General features: G+C 31.8%; 2 protein-coding genes across 2 annotated transcripts in view; one reads left to right on the top strand and one right to left on the bottom strand.

Moving 5' to 3' along the window:
- Window positions 1-2,147, top strand: part of LOC134714870 (serine/threonine-protein kinase RIO2-like) — a 28,781-nt gene extending 26,634 nt beyond the window's left edge. The window contains exons 9-10 of the mRNA XM_063576519.1: window positions 751-823; window positions 1,484-2,147. Coding sequence (XP_063432589.1) covers window positions 751-823; window positions 1,484-2,086 — 676 coding nt within the window. The 3' untranslated portion in view covers window positions 2,087-2,147. The remainder of the gene's footprint in view (window positions 1-750; window positions 824-1,483) is intronic.
- A 3,157-nt stretch (window positions 2,148-5,304) lies between these two features.
- LOC134714865 (UPF0729 protein C18orf32 homolog) lies at window positions 5,305-13,853 on the bottom strand. Its single transcript, XM_063576515.1, has 3 exons — window positions 13,670-13,853; window positions 7,156-7,209; window positions 5,305-6,517 (listed from the first exon to the last, which is right to left on the bottom strand). The coding sequence occupies exons 1-3, from the start codon at window positions 13,799-13,801 to the stop codon at window positions 6,455-6,457; spliced, it is 249 nt and encodes an 82-aa protein (XP_063432585.1). The 5' UTR covers window positions 13,802-13,853; the 3' UTR covers window positions 5,305-6,454.
- Between the last annotated feature and the right edge of the window lie 7,738 nt (window positions 13,854-21,591).

Below are 21,591 nucleotides of genomic sequence, written 5' to 3'. Positions count from 1 at the left end.
ATGCAGGGCAGTTATTTTTTAATTCACTGTTTTAGAATCTAATGCATACTGGGTGATATATTCAAAAGCGTACACCAAAACGTTGTTCTTGGTTGAATATGTTCTAAACAATTGAAATTAAACCAATGATATAACGTTATTTTCATTTTGGTGTACAAACAATGAGATTACCCTTCTGAAAAGGCCAATAGACCACTTTCAAGTTCATCCGTCACCGGCAAAAACTCGTCAATTATGCACGCCTTTATGACGTCATTTACCAGATAGAGGGGGTTGCTGTATCCCTGCACTATTTACGTTCATCAAGTGTCTTAGTGATCGTCTTTGTGCAGGATAAACTAGAAATAATCGTTGCTCTGTAGGTACTTACTGACAATTCCCTTGATTGTCAATTTTGAGAATTCAATTTGCCGAATAATTTGTACAATATAGAATTATAGTTTTCCAACCACTCGCTCAACATTGGAAGGGAAGTGACGACGCCCCTAAACGCACAAATGAGGGTGATAAAGGCGCGTATAATTGACGAGTTTTTTCCAGTGACGGATGAACTCGAAAGTGGTCTATTGGTTGTGTCAATTTAGGTTAAGAGTTCTTGATGGGATTATTGTATCATATACACATACTATCAAAATAATAAAATTGACTAGAAAAAAGGATTCAGTTATGCCCTTTTTCTATATTTTTTTTTACTGTATCATAAATATATATGAGATAGTAAAAAACTATTATGATTTGATCTGATTTCAGGCGTACAGATGATTTGGATGTAGAAGTTGCTGCCAGTGGATATACTAAAGAAATAGCTCAGTCATTTAATGAGGTAAAGTTTAGTGATCTTTTTAAGGTGAAGGAATGAAGGTGTCTTTACCTATAAATATAATTTATTTTTGATATGACAATTCAAAATAGTTTGATGATCTCTAAAATTCAGAACAATTTTACTTTGTTATATGTTTTAGACCAAAAGTTAATGATGGACCTCTACTTTGCAAAGCTTGGTTTTTCACTGATCTTGGCTTAAAGGCTTTATTTACAGTTTTACAGTTTCATCTTCTTCTTTTAAAGTAATGAATGCTCTAAGAAAGTTATTAGAAGAAAGGTTTAAGGATGACTCTTGAAAATATGTGGTAATTTTAAGCTGTTTGTACTCTGAAACTATAAAGCCATATTTTATAAGATAAATGATATTAAAGAAAATCTCATGTAAACATCTATCATTTCATAGGGTGGCATGCATGGTGACTGTTGTGCCACATAAGTTACCATTGGACAAATAGCCACATAGGGCTCAAATTAAGTGCCAGTTAGCCTAAGAATCAGGCAGTGGTTAAAACATGACCAAAAAATCCCATCCAATTTAAACTGCATTCTATAGGAACAACGATAATGACACCAAGTACACTATTTCAACATTTATAAATATAAGTATTAGTTTCTTGTTTTGAAATTTCTAAGGTTTATATCTATCTTCTTTTTTTAGGCAGCAGAAGAACTTAATATTTTAAAAGGACCTGAAGATGAAAATGAAACTACTGAAAGTTCAGAGGAAGCATGTGGTGATGGAGAAAATGAAGATAGCAATTCAGATGGCAGTGAGGGTCATGAAAAGGATGATCCTGATTTACAGTTAGAGGACAAAATTGATACATGTAGCTTAGACAAATTAGATAGTGCATCACCTAGTAAAGCAAATCCTGATAAATTTGAAGTTATTTTGGACAAAGGCAGTGACAGGTTAAAGGAAAATAATTCAGAGGATGAGGGTAATGATGAACTTGAAGAGTTAGGTGTATCTAACAGAGAATACAAGCCTTTTAGAAATGAGGAAAGTATGGAACACATCAATGAACATTTAACTACTCATCAACGACAAAGAAATTCAGACAGTATGTCAAGTAATGTTTCTTCTGTGATGGCTCCTGATCTTATCAAACAGAAGGTTAAAAGACAGATTAAATCTACTAAACACAGACAGGAAGCTAGGAGGATAAGAAAAAGTGGAGAAGCATCATTAGTCACCAGAAAAAAGAGAGACACACAAAATGACATTGAACAGAGCATGGGTGCTGTCTGGGGAATGTGATTTATTGTTATGAATTAAAAAATGTAACCCAGCATGGAAAAAATAAATCATATAAAAAGATTCTTCAATTTTATTATAAAATTTATAAGGATACATTTCTCTGCATCACTTAGTGCTTAAACAAATCTTGAAATTGTACTTTATGTTGTCTTTTCATTTATTAAAATGTCTCATTAACTTTCAGTGAAATTAAAAATCTTAAGTTTTGATCTGACATTTGTAGATCATCAGCCCTTGTCTAGAATATGACCATAATAATTGTCATTTTGTGTTCATCTTAATTTTTCTTCTTCATTTAAATCACTAGTTAACTTGAAATCATAGATCTCATTGTTGAAGGCCATATCATTACCTATTATTTCTTATATCATTTGAACTTTGGTGGAAAGTTGCCTCATTGGCAATCATACAACAACCAAAAAAAAGGGGATAATTTATAAAAAAAAATACAGCATAGTGTATTGCACAAAAGCTTAAATTTAAATCATATAATCAATTTTAATTTGTTTGGACTACAGTTATTCTGTGTCAGAAACCTATTATGTGTCAAATATTCAATTTCAATCCAAATTCAGACCTGTATCAAGCATGAATATTGTGTCAATTCTGCCAACTGTTCAGGGTCGGACCTCAGCAGTCATATCCAGCTGAGCACAGCAAAGCATTTTATTGTGCTTTAGTCTGTTATTCTTATACTATATGCAATTGGTAAACTAAATTTGGTTAATGCAATGATTGTAAAGGTGTACATGTCTAGCTGGCAGGTGTGATCTGACTTTGACCTCATTTTCATGGTTTAGTGGTCTGACATTGAGTTTTTTTGGGTTTTTTTTCTTATACTATATGCAATAGGTGAACTATATTTGGTGTATGGAAATATTTTATGATGAACATGGCAGTCTTGCAGGTTTTATTTGACCTTGACCTAATTTTCAAGGTTCAATGCTCAGTGTAAATTTTTATACGACCGCAAAAATTTAAAATATTTTGGTCATATATTGGTATCACGTCGTCGGTGTCTGCCTTCTTGTCATCAACGTCTTCTAAATGGATGATTAACATAAGATTTATAACCACTGAGGGATTGATTTAAGGTTTTTTTGTCCCAACAGTTAAGGTATAAGAGGGCACAAATAAGCATTTTTCTTGGTTTTTGCACAATAACTTTAGTATATGTAAATAGAAATCTATGAAATTTAAACGCAAGGTTTATGACCTCTAAAGGAAGGTTGGGATTGAATTGGGAGTTTTGGTCCCAACAGTAAATGAGTTTAGGAATTGGAGACCAAAAGGGTCCAAAATTAAAAAAAATAAATATTATTGGTTCTTTGATAGGCCGAAACTAACCGTGTATTTACATTCTTTATTTTTGGTCCCGTTTTTAAATTGGTCTACATTAAGGCCCAAAGGGTCCAAAATTAAACTGAGTTTGATTTTAACAAAAAATGAATTCTTGGGATTCTTTGATATGCTGAATCAAAACATGTATTTAGATTTTTGATTATGGGCCCAGTTTTCAAGTTGGTCCAAAAATTAAACTTTCAACAAAAATTGAATGTATGGTTTTTTTTTATATGCTGAATCTAACCATGTTTTTAGATTTTTTATATTTTTGGCCCCTTTATCAAATTGGTCCACCTTGAGTTCTAAAAGGGTCCTAAATTGAACTTTGTTAGATTTCATCAAATATTGAAATCTTGGGGTTCTTTGAAATGCTGAATCTAACCATGTATTTAGATTTTGGATATTGGACTATAATAGGTAAATGTCCATTTTTTTTCTTAGACCACATTCATTCTGTGTGAACTATTTAATTACAATCCAAATTCAGAGCTGTATCAAGCTTCAATTTTGTGTCCTTACTTGCCCTAACTGTTCAGGGTTCAACCTCTGGGAACGTATCAAGCTGTGCCCTGCTGAGCATCTGGTTGTGTTTTGGTCTGTTTTCCTTGACTATTAGCCAAATTTCACCTGTATTTGTTGGATGGAAGGATTGTGAGCTATACATGTCTGCCTGACATGGATGATCTGACCTTGTCCATTTTCATGGTTCATTGGTCTATGTATATTTTTCATGGTTCAGTCTGTTTTCTTAGGGTCCTATGCTAAACTAGGTCCCCTGCTGGTGGCCATCTTGGATGATGGATCAGCTACAAAGTAACAACAATTGGTCAGCACCTCATAAGGAACATTCATGCCATGTTTGGTTTTGTTCCATTCAGTGGTTCCCTAAAAGAAGTCATTTATATGCATTTCCCATAGGGTCCTATGATAAACTAAGTCCCCCTCTGGCGGCCATCTTGGATAATGGATCGGCTACAAAGTAACAACACTTGGTCAGCATCACATTAGGAACATTCATGCCATGTTTGATTTTATTCCATTCAGTGGTTCTCTAAAAGAAGTCATTTGTATGCATTTCCCTTACTTTAAGAATGAAACTGAAATGAAGGGATTTTGATACAACAAGAAAAACAACTACTGTAAGTTCAGAAAATATTGTGATGTTTCTATTATTGCGAAAATTGCAACAGGTTTTTAATTGCAATAATTTAAACTCATGTTTTAGTCTAAAATGACAAAATCACAATAATAAATGCACAAAATAATTCTAAATTTTAAGTACATGTATTGATTTGTCTAAAATAAATTCTTCTTTGCATGTACACCTGATCAGCCAAACATTTAAACATTATAAAAACCCACGGATACTGAGAACTTTAGAAGCATTATCATGATTGTGTAGTGGTTGATGGTGACATATTGAAACTGAAATAAATGATTTAATATGATCAAAGAGCAGAGGTAGATTTAGGGGGGGGGGGCCTTTTTGGGAAAAAATTTGGTTGTTTATATAGGGAATCAATGAAGCGGGCCCCTCTTAGGTCAGTCAGTGGGCCCCAACTTATGAACATTTCTGGATCCACCACTGAAGAGAGGAACTTTGGTTGCCTTTAAATGCTTACAACCACCACATTTGAATTCTGGTGGATAGTTGTCTCATTGGCAATCATACCACATTTCCTGATTTTTATGTCAATTATTTTTGAATGACATATTTTTATAACTGTCTTTAGTATTGTTATCATAACTAATGGTAAGGGAGATAAATCTTGAAAGCTGATTTTTCATTAAGTGAAGTGTGACAACCAAGAAAGAACATTAAAAGCATAAACAATGTTCATGTCCATGTGGAAGAAGAAAAATATACAGACCGGTAACAGAAAATATTTATTATAACAAATTATTCAACAACAAAAATTCCATAGTATTCACAAAAAAGATTTCTACATTTCCCAGATCCAGTCTGTAATACATTATACACATTAAATTATACCCTTAAGAGAATTATTAGTTGAAAGGAGAGAGATATTCTAAATTATATGATTTGAGCCAAATCTATTTTACTTTATACATAAAAACATATTTAAACTTATCTGTTCAAATTAATGCATAAAAATATTCTCATTCTCACACAGGATTACAATTTATACATAACAATATGGAATCAAATATAAAAGGACACAGTTATGCATTTCCGTTTAATGATTGGGTAGATATTTTCATTGATTTCTTCTTATATTGGAAACACACACTTAAATACAACAGGAAATCTCACATACATTTTACAAATTTAAAATCACAAAAAGTAAAACAATAAAAAAACAAAACAATGTTTCCCTTAAACCACAAAAACAGGATTTCTGCATAAAAAGTCCTTCAGTGTAATATATAAATAATTGCTATGAAAAAAATATCAAGTTCCTTCATACATGATCTTATCATAAAAACATAAACTGTTCTGTATGTACAAATCACAATAAATTAAAATAAAATTTAGCAATCAATAGATTTACATTTTTAACAATCAAAAGGTAACATTCTTTTAATTACGGTCATGCAAGGGCTATATAGCCAGTCAAGGTTGTTAAACACTTCCATCTTCATTCTTTTAATTGCGGTCATGCAATGATAATCTTATTTATTTTAACTAGTTTTATATAGAAATTGTTTTACAGTCTCTCATAATTCTAAATAGAATGGTACTTGTATTTTATATTTGTGTATTGGCTGTTTTATATTGTGTATATACTCTGTATGTACTGTATATTTATGTATTGCAAGTAGTGAGACTTTAATAAAATATTGAATCTTTTGCAAGGGCTGTATAGCTAGTCAAGGTTGTTAAACACTTCCATCTTTATTCTTTTTATCAATGGGTTTATTTGTGTCATATTTTACTAATATTACAACCCTGAAGTTTGATTGGTCAAAATACAAAAAAAAAATATATTACATATAAAGGAGAACCCTACTTTTGCTGACAATGTATTCTGATTGATAATTTTATAATGTGTAAAGCTAATATCAGTTTGTCTTCTTTGTTCCCCCATCTCCTGCTGTTACTTCACTCTTACTTGATGTAGAATTCTAAAAAAAAAAAAGTAAAGATAGGTTTTAAATAAATTATTTTGACAATATCAATGAAATCAATCTAATTTTGTCAATGTAATCATGAGATGGTATTTAATTTACATATGTCATGATTTATTTTTGTCAAGGAAATAATTTGACAAAAAAGTTTCCATAATATAAATACAACAATAATGTCCAAGATCAAATTGTAAAGATTTTTTCTAATGGGCCCTGCCCAGGTAACTCTTCAAAATGAAATGAAATAAATTATATTATTTTTTTAACTAAGAAATAGAGAACTTCAAAACATGTAGGCAATTTTGGCTTTATATTTACATTCTACAAGAGAACAAAATATTCCATTGCACAAAAAAAAAAAAATTTATCAGGAGAAAAAGCAATACATTTTTTTAAATACATAATCAAATTCAAAAAGCTTCTCAAAATCTGATTTCTTTAAATGGTAAAACAATATTAATATTGAATAAAAACTGGATGATGTTCCCTGGATGTCTTTTGTTTCATTGCTTTGTAATTAGGTTGCGGTCTCATTGTTGTATTTCCCGTATGTACATCTCTGTTTTTATGCATATATAATAATTCCACAGAAATTCTCTGAACAGCAGCAAAATATTTAAATTTACTAAAAATACCTCATCAATTTGTGTTTCATCTGTCTTCTTCATCGGACACTTCATTTTTGATTCCTACAATAATTAAACCATGTTAGATTTGGGCCCTTAAAGCACAATGAACCACGATTTGACATAATTTTTCCTGTTAGTTTTCTCAAGGAATTGATGGTGTTTTATTTTCATTTTTTTTTACATTTGATTTCAAGACTAATGACAGTTAAAACTCTATAAACTGTCACTGGTCATGCAATGTGAAAAAAAACATGATGGTTAAAACATTTCTATTCTTTGTTCAATACATGTAACTATTTTTTTAAAGTTCAAAAGAACTCTTTCTTCAAGATACAATGTGCATGTACAAAATGTATTTTGTTATAATTACATTAGATGTATGTTTCATTATAATACTTTATTCTGATTGGCTAACTGCACATCACACTTTATTCCTCAAGCAATTGCATCACTCAATAAAACTTTTCATTCATGATAACACGTGGTCCCATAACAAAGTGCACAGGTCAATTGAATAAAAAAGGTATAAAATTTGTGTTTTCATTATCATAGCTAAAAAATGTAATTATAAGTATTGAATGCTTCTGTTTGTAACTTCATAGGGTTGTAAAAGCGTTGACGGTGCACACATTTTTAGAATGAAGCGCTTCCACGCTTCTTACAAAATGTACTTCGGTCACCGCTTTTACACCCCAATGAATTTACAAAAAGAAGCATTCAATTCTTAATTGAAAAACTGGTTATTTCACTTTTATTTGATCACTGAGACAGATACTACATATGGTAACAAGAAGAATACAGTATTTACATTTATACAAACAATACAAAACAAGGGTGGGTATAAAAAAGGAAAACACATATTTAAGCAATCATTTTACAAAATGTTCATAATAAGTTTACTTATAAATAGTGTTAGATTTTTTAACACTTTTATATTACTTAGTGACAATAAGCCTATCATTTTGGCCAGAGTTGTCTTTCAAATAGGTTTGAGTATTCTCATTATTTGTCTTTAATCCAAGTTGTCATTTTTTCTCAAGGCAAAGTGTATTTCAATTTATATGTATACATGTATAACATATTTTCTCCACTATAAACGAATGTTACTTTAAACAAAATATATAAGGACTTTGTTAGCTAAATCTACAAATTTTAGATATATATAATTATGAATTTTTATTACAATAGATTAATATGCTACATAATCTTCAAGACTGCTATGTTATAAAAAACTTATTTATATCCTACTAATTATAATATATCTGATTACCAAAAAGCATCATGAAAAAACCTTGTCAAAACACTTTCACGGATGGTTGATGTAGCATTGGTTTCAAACTATCAGGTCTGTTTGCATCCCCAACGTTAGATGGTGAATAATTAGATATTTTATCATAATTAATTACAAAATATTTTAAAAACACAAAACCCCAAAAAAAGGTTGCTAATGTACCAGACTTTGGGCATGAACTTGTACGGTGCGAGAAGGGGTGAACGTAAATGGATGCGAACAAGTTTTGAGACTAAAGGATGTGGATTCTGTACCAACATTGAACATGTTGAATAGGGGTAGAATTTAGATAAACATGAAAATAGTATGAAATAAAGGAAATCCTGTACATGTTTCTAATCAACTATTCTGATTTCATAATGTAATCCTGTAACTTTCAAACTATTTTTATGTTCATTGAGTCTATCACGACAAAATCTGCACTGTTATTCAATATTGCTGCCATAACCTTGAAAATAAGATGAGTTCAATTACGAGTCCAAATAGTATACATGTAGCCTAGTCAATCTAGCTCTAAAATCACTCAACCTCCAACTAATTGCAACACAAGCTTTTTTTAGTGAAAATTATAATATAGACTTGTACTAACAGCATACTAAAACTATACATTGATATGATTTGCGGAAAAGGTTTTTTTGGGGTGAAATATGTGGTTTTTAGAGAAAAAATGCTGAAAACTGGAAAAGAAGAAAAAATATTATTCATTGTTGCATTTTTAGACCTAAAGCTTGTGGAAGACAGGAAATCTTATCTTAAAAGACTATAAAGTAGTCCATTAGCTATTATTATTCATATTGAAGTAATTTTGAGGTGAAATGAGTGATTTTTAGTGAAAAAACGTCGAAAACTGGAAACACAGAAAATCTCCGTTGTTAATGATTAATATTTTTTGAAATTGATCTACATGTATATAGAAAAAAGAACATACTATTTTATGTTTATTTTGTGAAGCTCTTTAGTTATCAGTATTAATATTTGGGTAATTTAGTTGAATATATGTTGTGAGACTGAAAACCCAATAACTGGAATCAAAAAAAAATCTTGGTTATTGGTGGTTAAAACTTTCGAATTGGGATATAAATAGTAAATACTTTGTGATGTTTATCTTAAGAAGTCCTATAGAAATTAGTATTAAAAAAAATGTAATTCTTGTGTAAAATATGATGTGTACATAAAAATTGTGAAAATGGAAATAAAAAGCTTGGTTATTCATGGTTATTCCTGGTCAAAACTTCTAACATAGGATCTTTATAGACAGACTTTATTATCTTATGATTATATGCATATGTATTCCTCTTGTTATCAATATCAATTATGACCAATTTGTTGTGTGAAATTTTTTGTTTTACAAACTAATCACAAAATAAGAATGAGTACATGGATGCCCCACCGCACTATCATTTTCTATGTCCAGTGGACCGTGAAATTGGGGTCAAAACTTATTAACTAAATTAGAAGGATCATATCATAGGAAGTATGTGCACTACGTTTCAAGTTGATTAGACTTCAACTTCATCAAAAACTACCTTGACCAAAAACTTTAATAGAAGCAGGGCAGACAGATGAATAAATGAATGGACACTCAGACTGAAAGACATAGTACCCCTAAGTGAGGGGCACAACAAATGAAAATTTTAAAATCTTGGTTCCTTCCAGCTTGATTTTTAAAAACGTAAAGTTGAGAATATAGAATGGAAACAGGAAATGTGTCAAGAGAAAACAAGTCCCCTTTTATGGGTCTTCAACATAGCAAGTAAGTCCAGCACACAAAGGTGGGCTTCAGCTGGACCCCTTAATTATTGTCTACATTAGTTCAGCGAAATGGAAACCAGTCTTGAAACTCCAATACATACACATGAACCAAAATTATCAACAACAAAAAACACAAATGCAAGATAAGCTAAGGCTAGGGGTAAGTGTAATAATGTGGCTGGGAGAAAAACATGTTGTTTTGAGAAGTCAACCCTCACATAGTTTCTCTAGACAATGAAGAATAAATAAACACGCAGTAAAACTCAGTTTTAAAAAAGTGCATTTTGTGGAAGTTTGAAATTGTTATCTTATGTAACTGTTATGTATTTATAGTAATTAAATATGTAGCTATACTAAACCCAAAATTAGATTGTGTTAAAAAATAACTGTGAATCAGTTTGGTTACTGCCTTTGATTTTGTCATGTTAATTGCTGGAAGAGTTATTTTTCTAGTGCCATTACATCGTCATTGATTGTAGTCCTTTTTTGTGTATTTTTTCCATCAGCTACTTTTCCAACTTTTGAATTGCATAAAGTCACAGTTAAACACATACCAATTTTACTTAGTAAGCTCTGTCAATATCCAGGTTTAATTTCAGATATGTAAGCCTTTTAATTTTTTGGAACATACACTAGTTCACTGAATTAGCATGCAATGTAGAAATTGTTTAAGGCAATTTCAAGAGAAGCTTTGTCAATATGATTATAATTTTACCTCTCAAGAGCTTAAATTTAAATAGCCATTGTATCAAAATTGTCAAATTTTAGATGTTGAAAATGAGATAAGCCGACTGTTGAATGAATTGATGGTATCACTTCCTGGAGTGTTAATAGTAACAGTGCATGGCAGATGCAGGGGGGTTCTGGGGTTGGAACCCCCTTTTTTGGTCGATCAATGCATTTAAATGGGGACATATAGTTGGACCCCCCTTTTTAGTGGCCTGGGTTGGAAACCCCCCTTTTTAAAATGGCTTAATCCGCCCCTGCAGCGCCTTTTGTGTGTACCCTGTAAACCTGTATGTGGTGGTCTGAAACATTTATCAAAGGATAATGTCAAAGAACAAACATGGGTTGTCTGCTGTATGAAATACATAATTATGGTCAAAGATATATATGCATATAAAGAAAAGCATTACCAAGATTCTTCTCTAAGATATCTCATTGAATTGATTTAATAAAAGGAAATCAGCTTTAGCATAAGAACTGTAAAAATGTGGGCGACTTATCGCCATAGATAGTCCTGTTTAATCTCTCTTTATTCATAATTATACTATATTACTCATTTGAACGAAACTAAAAAAATATTTAGATAAAATACACCTATAAATGCCTAAAGAAAATAAATGTTTAGCTTTTAAGGTCCACTAAACTTCATCAGTGATCTCTTGGTAGTATTTTTGAAACCATGATTTATTGTAAAACCTCACCATTCTAAAAGCATAAGACGTTGTATGATTGGCAATGACAAAAATGTTTACAAGAGATAACAATGATGAGGGTGTGGATGTTAACAACTAAAATATAGCTCATCGTTAAAATATAAAACTGTTAAGACAATGAATGGGAAAATAAATATGACAGACAACAAACAATAACCACCATGTACTCAAGGGCCACTTAATTGTGATAATCATATTCATAGTGTGCATGGTAAACCATATGTGTAAGTATGCACTCAGCCCTCCCATAATAAGGAACACTTGTTAAATAGCAAACAGCATAAGTGCAAATTATAAAATCATTTATAAAGAGCTCAACTTAAAAAGGTCAGCACACAGTATATACTAAACCAATTAACAAAATGAAACTGAGTTCCAATAGCTAGTTCAAAGCTAATTACAGTTGATGAATAAATACTCTTGTCACCGACTAAAATATAAATCTGTACACATCCAATTAGAAATCAGTGAAAAGTGGGTTCAGTGATGTTTTGGGAGGCGACTTTCCTGGTATGGAACGTGCACCCTTGTGGGTTTAGTGTTACAGCCAAACCAACCTTATGTATATGGTCTATAAGTACTGAGATCGTTGCTAGTTACATGAGTAGTTTATTATTTGCTTCAGGAGCCTGGAATTTTCATTCTAACATACAATCATTTAACACTCATCATTCTTTTTTTTTCTGAAAAACATTGTTTGATTCTAAATCTTAACATGTTTGTTAAAGAAGAAAAATGAAAAAAAATGTTTTCTTTTAAAACATGTAAAAGTTGTAATAAAAAAATAAATTAAAAACTTTAAATTTCAAAAAATTAGTCATGCAAAAAAAAAAAATTAATGGCCAAACACATGTGTTTTTCGAGAACACCTTCCCCTAATAAAATTTACTTTAACACTGGGGTAGATTTCTTTCAAAAACATAGTAAGATTGTGACTATATTGGTTAATCTAACTCAGAATAGTCTTCTGTTATAAGTTACATACCATCACAATTTTGGAGAATTAGTTCTTCGAATTGTAAAATAGTAGAACACAATCTCGGTCTATGTCTTTATTTAGTTATACAAACATTGAGACAGGAAAGTGATCCACTTGAAATATTATTCTTTTGAATTGACATAATTATGCATTTTATTGTATTACTTGAACTGTTTTGAAAAATAAAGAACATTTTTTGGATAAATTAATTTTTTTTCAATTTTAGCAAATAAGGGGAAGTAACTCATATTACCTTACTTTTACTACAAAATATTTTCGTGAATTAAACCACTTTCCGCAAAATATATTTTTGTATAGTTTTAGTATGTTGTTCATAGATAGTAGCAGACTTGTTTTTCAGAGAAAAACCTTGTGTTGCAATTAGTTGGAGGTTGTTCACTAAAATGACTAGACTAATGTACAAACAAAGGGCCTGTAAGTTAGGGGTACATCAATACATGCACCTGTCACGATAGTCCAAATAATTATGATGTATCAGTATGTGTTTGACTTGTAAGATGCTTAAAGAACTTCTGTGCTGCATGTTTATATAAAGATATAAACTCTTGCTTTATACGTTTAATGTTGTATGCATTGTTTAGTTTTACTTGTTGTTACATGTATCTCGGGTTTAAAAGCTCTTCAAAGTTTGTGTTTGTAATTGCTATGCTTTATACAGTCAGAGATATAACTCTATATGGTTATTCCAGGAAATAACTTGTGTGTGTTATTACAGATACTTTCACCTTAAATTTTCTAAATCTGTAATAACATATGCTTGTTATTTGTAATTATCAGATTATGTTTCAAACATAATCTGATAATTACAAATAAATAATATTACAGTTTGTAATTGCAATGCTTATACATGTTATACCAGCTCTAATCATGCTAATTTGAAGCTTTATGACGTCTTGGAAGGCTACTTTAAATATTTGCTTCAACGCCTTCGTTAGAGAAAAATTATGTTAAAATAACTTTTCAAGATGTCATAGTAATTTAGACCACTGAGTACTGTCACTGTCAATGTCATGATACTTGTGTTATCGTTATTTTTACCTCTCCTTCATTTTTCGAATTCCCTGGTAGGTATTTCAGCATGGAAGGACAAAACTTCTCCATCAAAGGTCTTAGATATCTGTGAAAGAACCATAAAAGGAAAGGAATAACTATACAAGGAACGCAAACCATTTTTATCTGTTTTGATATTATGTCAGGATGTCACCGGAAACTATAACACGATTGTATACAAAAGAACAGGCTGACGGGTGGAATCGTAGGTGTGTTCGAAAAGATTAGGAAGAATGACAGCTTTATTCTTTTTAACAGACGTTTATATCAAGACAAGACAAGACAAGACAAGACAGTATTTTATTAGAGTCTCACCTCTTATAAAACATTTACATAATATTACAATACACCTTATCGCGTTTTGTCCGCATTGCGGGAAATCAGTATTCACACAGGTTCCCGTAAGATTTTGACGTCATAACACAAAATATCTGACGCCACGATGGAAAAGTGATTGTTCTTTCCGTCAAAAGTTCAAGCGGCCGGATCAGCCGGGATTAGCGATAAGGTGTATTTCACATATAAAACAAGCGCCACTCAAAAAAGAGTAATGAGAGAATGGAATATATATAGAAGAATAAGCCTCTAAGATCATAAGAAGAATTTCAAATTCTCTGGCACCGTTCCATGATGATCCTTGCTGGCTGGACACAAACTCTGTAATCTTAAAAATATGTTTTTAAAATATATTTTAAATAAGGGAGCTATCATTTGATGTTTAGGGGGGGGGGGGGGGGGGGGCTAGGATGTCATTTGAAAAAAAATAGGCAGGACAGGAGTTTTGAGTAAAAAAAAAAGGCAGGATATGACACTTGCAAAAAAAAAAGAAGTCAGGAAAATTTTAAATAGGTTAAAAAGTCAGGATAAACTAAAAAAAATAAGGCAGGACCGAACAGAGTGGAAAATCAAAAGGTAGGGCAGAGATTACAGCTAAACAAAAATGCAGGACCGTGAAATTTTTTCATCCTAGCCCCCCATAAAAATCAAATGGTAGCTCCCTTTAAATTTAGGAATTTGACTCATCTGCATTAAGTACAAGTAGGGACCTTCCTTTAAGCACCGACTCTCGGTGCTTTCTGCAGATAAGTCGATATTAAATATCCTAGTTTATCAAATATAGGTTTCTACTTGGATATTTACAGTATACCTCTTAGTCAAATGTTGTAGTGCTTATGGAGCTACCATTTGATTTTAGGGGGGGGGGGGTGGCCAGTTAGGATGAAATTTGAAAATAATAGGCAGGACAGGAGTTTTGATTAAAAAAAAGGCAGGATGAGACAATTGCAAAAAAAAAGTTAGGACTACAATTTAGGTAAAAAAAGTCAGGACAGAGATTTCAGCTAAAAAAAAATGCAGGACAAAATTTTTCATCCCCCCCCCCCCCCCCCCTATAAAAATCAAATGGTAGCTCCCTTAATTGTTTTGTTTTATATTGGTTTTTTTTTTGTTGTATTTTTATACGACCGCAAATTTTGAAAAAAATTTCGTCGTATATTGCTATCACGTTGGCGTCGTCGTCTGCGTCGTCGTCGTCGTCGTTGTCGTCGTCGTCGTCGTCGTCGTCCGAATACTTTTAGTTTTCGCACTCTAACTTTAGTAAAAGTGAATATAAATCTATAAAATTTTATCACAAGGTTTATGACCACAAAAGGAAGGTTGGTATTGATTTTGGGAGTTTTGGTCCCAACATTTTAGGAATTAGGGGCCAAAAAGGGCCCAAATAAGCATTTTCTTGGTTTTCGCACTATAACTTTAGTTAAAGTTAATAGAAATCTATGAAATTTTGACACAAAGTTTATGACCACAAAAGAAAGGTTGGGATTGATTTTGGGAGTTTTGGTTTCAACAGTGTAGGAATAAGGGGCCACAAAAGGGCCCAAATAAGCATTATTCTTGGTTTTCGCACAATAACTTTAGTTTTAGTAAATAGAAAATAATGAAATTTGAACACAATGTTTATGACCACAAAAGGAAGGTTGGTATTGATTTTGGGAGTTTAGGTCACAACAGTTTAGGAATTAGGGGCCAAAAAGGGACCCAAATAAGCATTTTTCTTGGTTTTCGCACCATAACTTTAGTATAAGAAAATAGAAATCTATGAAATTTAAACACAAGGTTTATGACCATAAAAGTAAGGTTGGTAATGATTTTCGGAGTTTTGGTCCCAACAGATTAGGAATAAGGGGCCCAAAGGGTCCAAAATTAAACTTTGTTTGATTTCATCAAAATTGAATAATTGGGGTTCTTTGATATGCCGAATCTAACTGTGTATGTAGATTTTTAACTTTTGTCCCTTTTTCAAATTGGTCTACATTAAGGTCCAAAGGGTCCAAAATTAAACTTCGTTTGATTTTGACAAAAAATTAATCGTTTGGGTTCTTTGATATGCTGAATCTAAAAATGTACTTAGATTCTTGATTATTGGCCCATGAGTTTTCAAGTTGGTCCAAATCGGGGTCCAAAATTAAACTTTGTTTGATTTCATCAAAAATTGAATAAATGGGGTTCTTTGATATGCCAAATCTAACTGTGTATGTAGATTCCTCATTTTTGGTCTTGTTTTCAAATTGGTCTACATTAAAGTCCAAAGGGTCCAAAATTAAACTTAGTTTGATTTTAACAAAAATTGAAATCTTGGGGTTCTTTGATATGCTGAATCCAAACATGTACTTAGATTTTTGATTATGGGCCCAGTTTTCAAGTTGGTCCAAATCAGGATCTAAAATTATTATATTAAGTTTTGTGCAATAGCAAGTCTTTTCAATTGCACAGTATTGCGCAATGGCAAGAAATATCTAATTGCAAAATATTGTGAATTAGCAATTTTGTTTTTAATTAGAGTTATCTTTCTTTGTCCAGAATAGTAAGCAAGAAATATCTATTTGTAAGATTTTTTTTTATTTGGAGTTATCTTTCTTTGTCCAGAATCAACTTAAATCTTTGTTATATATACAATATACAATGTATATTCACTTTTTACTACCAACTGATAAATTAAAATAATCTTTACCATTCAGTGATAACAAGCAGTTTTTTTACATCTTAATATTTTATGATGTATTTAAATGAGTAGTTATTGTTGCAAACTCCATTAGAAATTTTAATTGAGATTAGTTTTGGAATAAGGGAAAGGGGGATGTGATTAAAACAATTGGGTTCAATTTTCTCATTTGAAATTTCATAAATAAAAAGAAAATTTCTTCAAATTTTTTTTTGAGAGGATTAATATTCAACAGCATAGTGAATTGCTCTAAGAGAAAACAAAAATTTTAAGTTCATTAGAACACATTCATTCTGTGTCAGAAACATATGCTGTGTCAACTATTTAATCACAATCCAAATTTAGAGCTGAATCCAGCTTGAATGTTGTGTATAGATATAGGAAGATGTGGTGTGAGTGCCAATGAGACAACTCTCCATCCAAATAACAATTTAAAAATTAAACCATTATAGGTTAAAGTACGGCCTTCAACACGGAGCCTTGGCTCACACCGAACAACAAGCTATAAAGGGCCCCAAAATTACTAATCTATATAAACAAAACGAGAAACGAGAAACACGTATATATTACATAAACAAACGACAACTACTGTACATCAGATTCCTGACTTAGGACAGGTGCAAACATTTGCAGCGGGATTAAACGTTTTAATGGGCCCAAACCTTCTCCCTTTTTCTAAAACAATAGCATAACATCACAACATATAAAAACATACGATAAAATATCAATTAGCAGACTTAACTCAATCAAAAAACGTATGATTACACAAAGAACGAATAAATTTGATCTTCGATATCTGAATACAAATGCCCATACTTGCCCCAACCGTTCAGGGTTCAACCTCTGCGGTCGTATAAAGCTACGCCCTGCGGAGCATCTGGTTTATATTGAGATTTCTCTGCACAAACTAATGCCTCATGTTTGTCTTTTCAAATTGAAAATACACTTACCGGGTGCACTTGAGTCAATTTCAACATCGTATTCATTGAATAATAATTTAAATTTGGATGTAACGCATCTTCTGATTGGCTGACGTTATTTTGTTATGAGCCCATAGACTAAATTTAGTCATGTGACCGTGACGTCATCAACGTTTTTTCATGGTTTTCTACGGTTTAAAATGGAATTTAGAATTAAATTATAAGAAAATATTGTTATATTTGTTCTGTCTATTCAAAATAACATAAAAAAAAGTGGTGCACACTGTTAAAATAACCCGCTACGCGCGTTATTCAGCCGGTGTGCACCATTTTTTTAAATGTTATTTCTTCATAGACAGAAAAAATATTACAGTCATTCCTTAAATAATACATTGCTACTATATTTGTTGAGTGTATTTTCTGTGGTATATTATTTTATTTTATTATTTTTTATAACACTTTATTCTTACATAATTTTGATTTTTAACGCTGTATGCTAACATAATCATATTGAACGACAATTTTATGTGACGTATAAAAATTTTCTGACGTCAGACACTCAAATCAATCAATATGTTCGTAGATAGTAGATGTTTTTGTATTCTGTTAAATTGTTCCTTTTAAAATTGTTATATAAATACGATGATGACTGATGTACCCATAGTTTGACTATTTTATTTATTGTGTCTGTTTATTTAACACATCAATGTAAATATAACGGAATTTGACGCATATCCAACTAAGTTAGATATCACGTGACTTATGTGACGTATAATATCCGCCATTTTGTATTATATTTCCCCATATAAAATGCATATATGCTTCAATAAAGTTTAATTTTCTCATAAACCTGATCCGTTTTCTTACTTTTGCAAATCAATCCTTGATATTCAAACATATTTCTATCAAACAATGTTGGTCCTAACAGTTTAATTTTTGATTAAATTCGGTCAAATCGGAATCGTAAAACATGCACTTTTTCTCGTCATTTCTCCGTTGACTGATACCCATGTCTACTTTTACAACAAATAAAGAAATTCTGTAAATAAAACACAAACTTTGCAAATCGATCAAGTATCTTCAGACATATAGCTGGCGAAGAATACTACTTAAAACAGTTTAATTTCAGGGATAATTCGGTCAAACATCGATTTAAAAAAGCGAATTTTCCGAGATTTTTTACTTTTCCGAGATTTTTCAAAATGGCGGCTGATGAATCATATGGAAATGTTGCATCAAATCAATGATTTCTATAGTAAGACTTTCCTAGTTTATATTTAATTTTGACAGATATTCATCCAGAAGCTACTGTTACCAGAAAATAGTTTACAATAAAATTGAGAATGGAAATGGGGAATGTGTCAAAGAGACAACAACCCGACCAAATAAAAAAACAACAACAGAAGGTCACCAACAGGTCTTCAATGTAGCGAGAAATTCCCGCACCCGGAGGAGTCCTTCAGCTGGCCCCTAAACAAATATATACTAGTTCAGTGATAATGAACGCCATACTAATTTCCAAATTGTACACAAGAAACTAAAATTAAAATAATACAAGACTAACAAAGGCCAGAGGCTCCTGACTTGGGAAAGGCGCAAAAATGCGGCGGGGTTAAACATGTTTGTGAGATCTCAACCCTCCCCCTATACCTCTAACCAATGTAGAAAAGTAAACGCATAACAATACGCACATTAAAATTCAGTTCAAGAGAAGTCCGAGTCTGATGTCAGAAGATATAACCAAGGAAAATAAACAAAATGACAATACTACATAAATAACAACAGACTACTAGCAGTTAACTGACATGCCAGCTCCAGACTACAATTAAACTGACTGAAAGATTATGATTTCATCATATGAACATCAGGCACAATCCTTCCCGTTAGGGGTTTAGTATCATACCATCATAGCATATATGAGAAGAACATAACCCGTGTCATGCCAACAACTGTTTTTAGAATACATGTGTTTAGTTCAGACGCAAAGACCTTATCAGTGACTCAATATTAACGCCAAAATATGCAATCTTTAATGACTTGACAACAGTATCGTAATTATATCCCTTCTTAATAAGTCTATTCAAAGGTTTTGTAAGTTTCTGATGTGAATACTGACACCTATATCTATAATAAAACAAGAGTGCACACGCTGAAATGTCTCGCCTTCTTTACTAATCATTGATAGTATGGTGATAGTCCTAAGTATAAAGCCAGGCCCGTAGCCAGGAATTTTCGAAGGGGGGTTCGTTTGACTCACAAATTCGACTTTAACAGTCACAATTCGAACAGAACATCGACTTTAACAGTGCTTATTTGTTTTCAAGGGGGGTTCGTCCGAACACCCCCTGGCTACGGGTATGAAAGCTTAAGTACAACTTTACATAAACTTAACATTGACCAAGATAACCAAATAAAGACCAATGAACCACGAGAATGAGGTCAAGGTCAGATGAACCATGCCAGGCAGACATATACAGCTAACAATGTTTTCATACAACAATAATAGTTGACCTATTACTTATAGTTTCAGAAAAATATACCAAAACACAAAAACTTAACACTGATCGATGAACCGTGAAAATGAGGTCAAGGTCAAATAAAACCTGCGCCACTGACATTTAGATCATAAAATATTTCTATACACCAAATATAGTTGACCTATGGCTTATAGTATTAGATAGAGAGACCAAAACTCAAAAACTTAACTTTGACCACTGAACCATGAAAATCTGCCGGCTAGACATATACACCTTACAATCATTCCATACAACAAATATAGTAGACCTATTGCATAAAGCATGAGAAAAACAGGCCAAAAGACAGAAAATTAACTATAACCACTGAACCATGAAAATGAGGTCAAGGTCATATGACACCTGCCAGTTGGACATGTACACCTTACAGTCCTTCCATACACCGAATATACTAGCCCTATTGCTTATAGTATCTGAGATATGGACTTGACCACCAAAACTTTACCTTGTTCACTGATCCATGAAATGAGGTCGAGGTCAAGTGAAAACTGTCTGACAGACATGAGGACCTTGCAAGGTACGCACATACCAAATATAATTATCCTATTACTTATAATAAGAGAGAATTCAACATTACAAAAAATCTGAACTTATTTTTCAAGTGGTCACTGAACCATGAAATGTGGTCAAGGTCATTGGACAGTTGACTGACGGAAACTTCGTAACATGAGGCATCTATATACAAAGTATGAAGCATCCAAGTCTTCCAGCTTCTAAAATATAAAGCTTTTAAGAAGTGAGCTCTAACGCCGCCGCCGCCGCAGGATCACTATCCCTATGTCGAGCTTTCTGCAACAAAAGTTGCAGGCTCGACAAAAAATTCTCTTCTTTTTTTAAAGGTGTTTTCAAGTTTTCTGTTTATTTCATCTTTCTTTAGAAATATATTTTTACATTCCTTTTAGAACAAAAAAAAATGTTTCATCCTATGAGAAAACAACAATGTCCAACCATAATATATAAATATTCTATACCTTTAAAATTTTATTTCTTGACCGAACATGTGAAATCTAACTCGGGTTATAATGTTACATCATAATATATTGTCAGGTAGACGTGCAAACCAAAAGCAACCAGGTGACATTTAACATCCTGTCAATGTGTATACATGTATTACCAGAGTTTAAATTTTGTGATACTAAAGTTTTCATAAATGTACAAATAAATATCTTCTACTTTCCGTGTCAAATCAGAAAAAGGAATGTTTCCTAATAAACTTTAGGAAAGTATGAATATTATGAAATTTAAAAAAAAAAATATTTTTTGCTTAAAAGGCATTCAAATATTTATATGTTTCTATAATTATCTAAAAGAAATATTCTGATTCAAATTTTAATTTCAATGAATTTTGATCATTGAATATGACTTTATTGTTATTTATTTTTTAATTCAATATAAAAGCTAAATCCAGGCGATGAATCGATATACAATTTAAATTGTGTGAAAAAAAGAGTTATT

The sequence above is a fragment of the Mytilus trossulus genome, chromosome 4, assembly GCF_036588685.1.
Source record: "Mytilus trossulus isolate FHL-02 chromosome 4, PNRI_Mtr1.1.1.hap1, whole genome shotgun sequence".
NCBI classification, from domain to species: domain Eukaryota; kingdom Metazoa; phylum Mollusca; class Bivalvia; order Mytilida; family Mytilidae; genus Mytilus; species Mytilus trossulus.
Note: the sequence above shows the minus strand (reverse complement) of the source record. Positions and strands in the feature narration are given on the sequence as shown.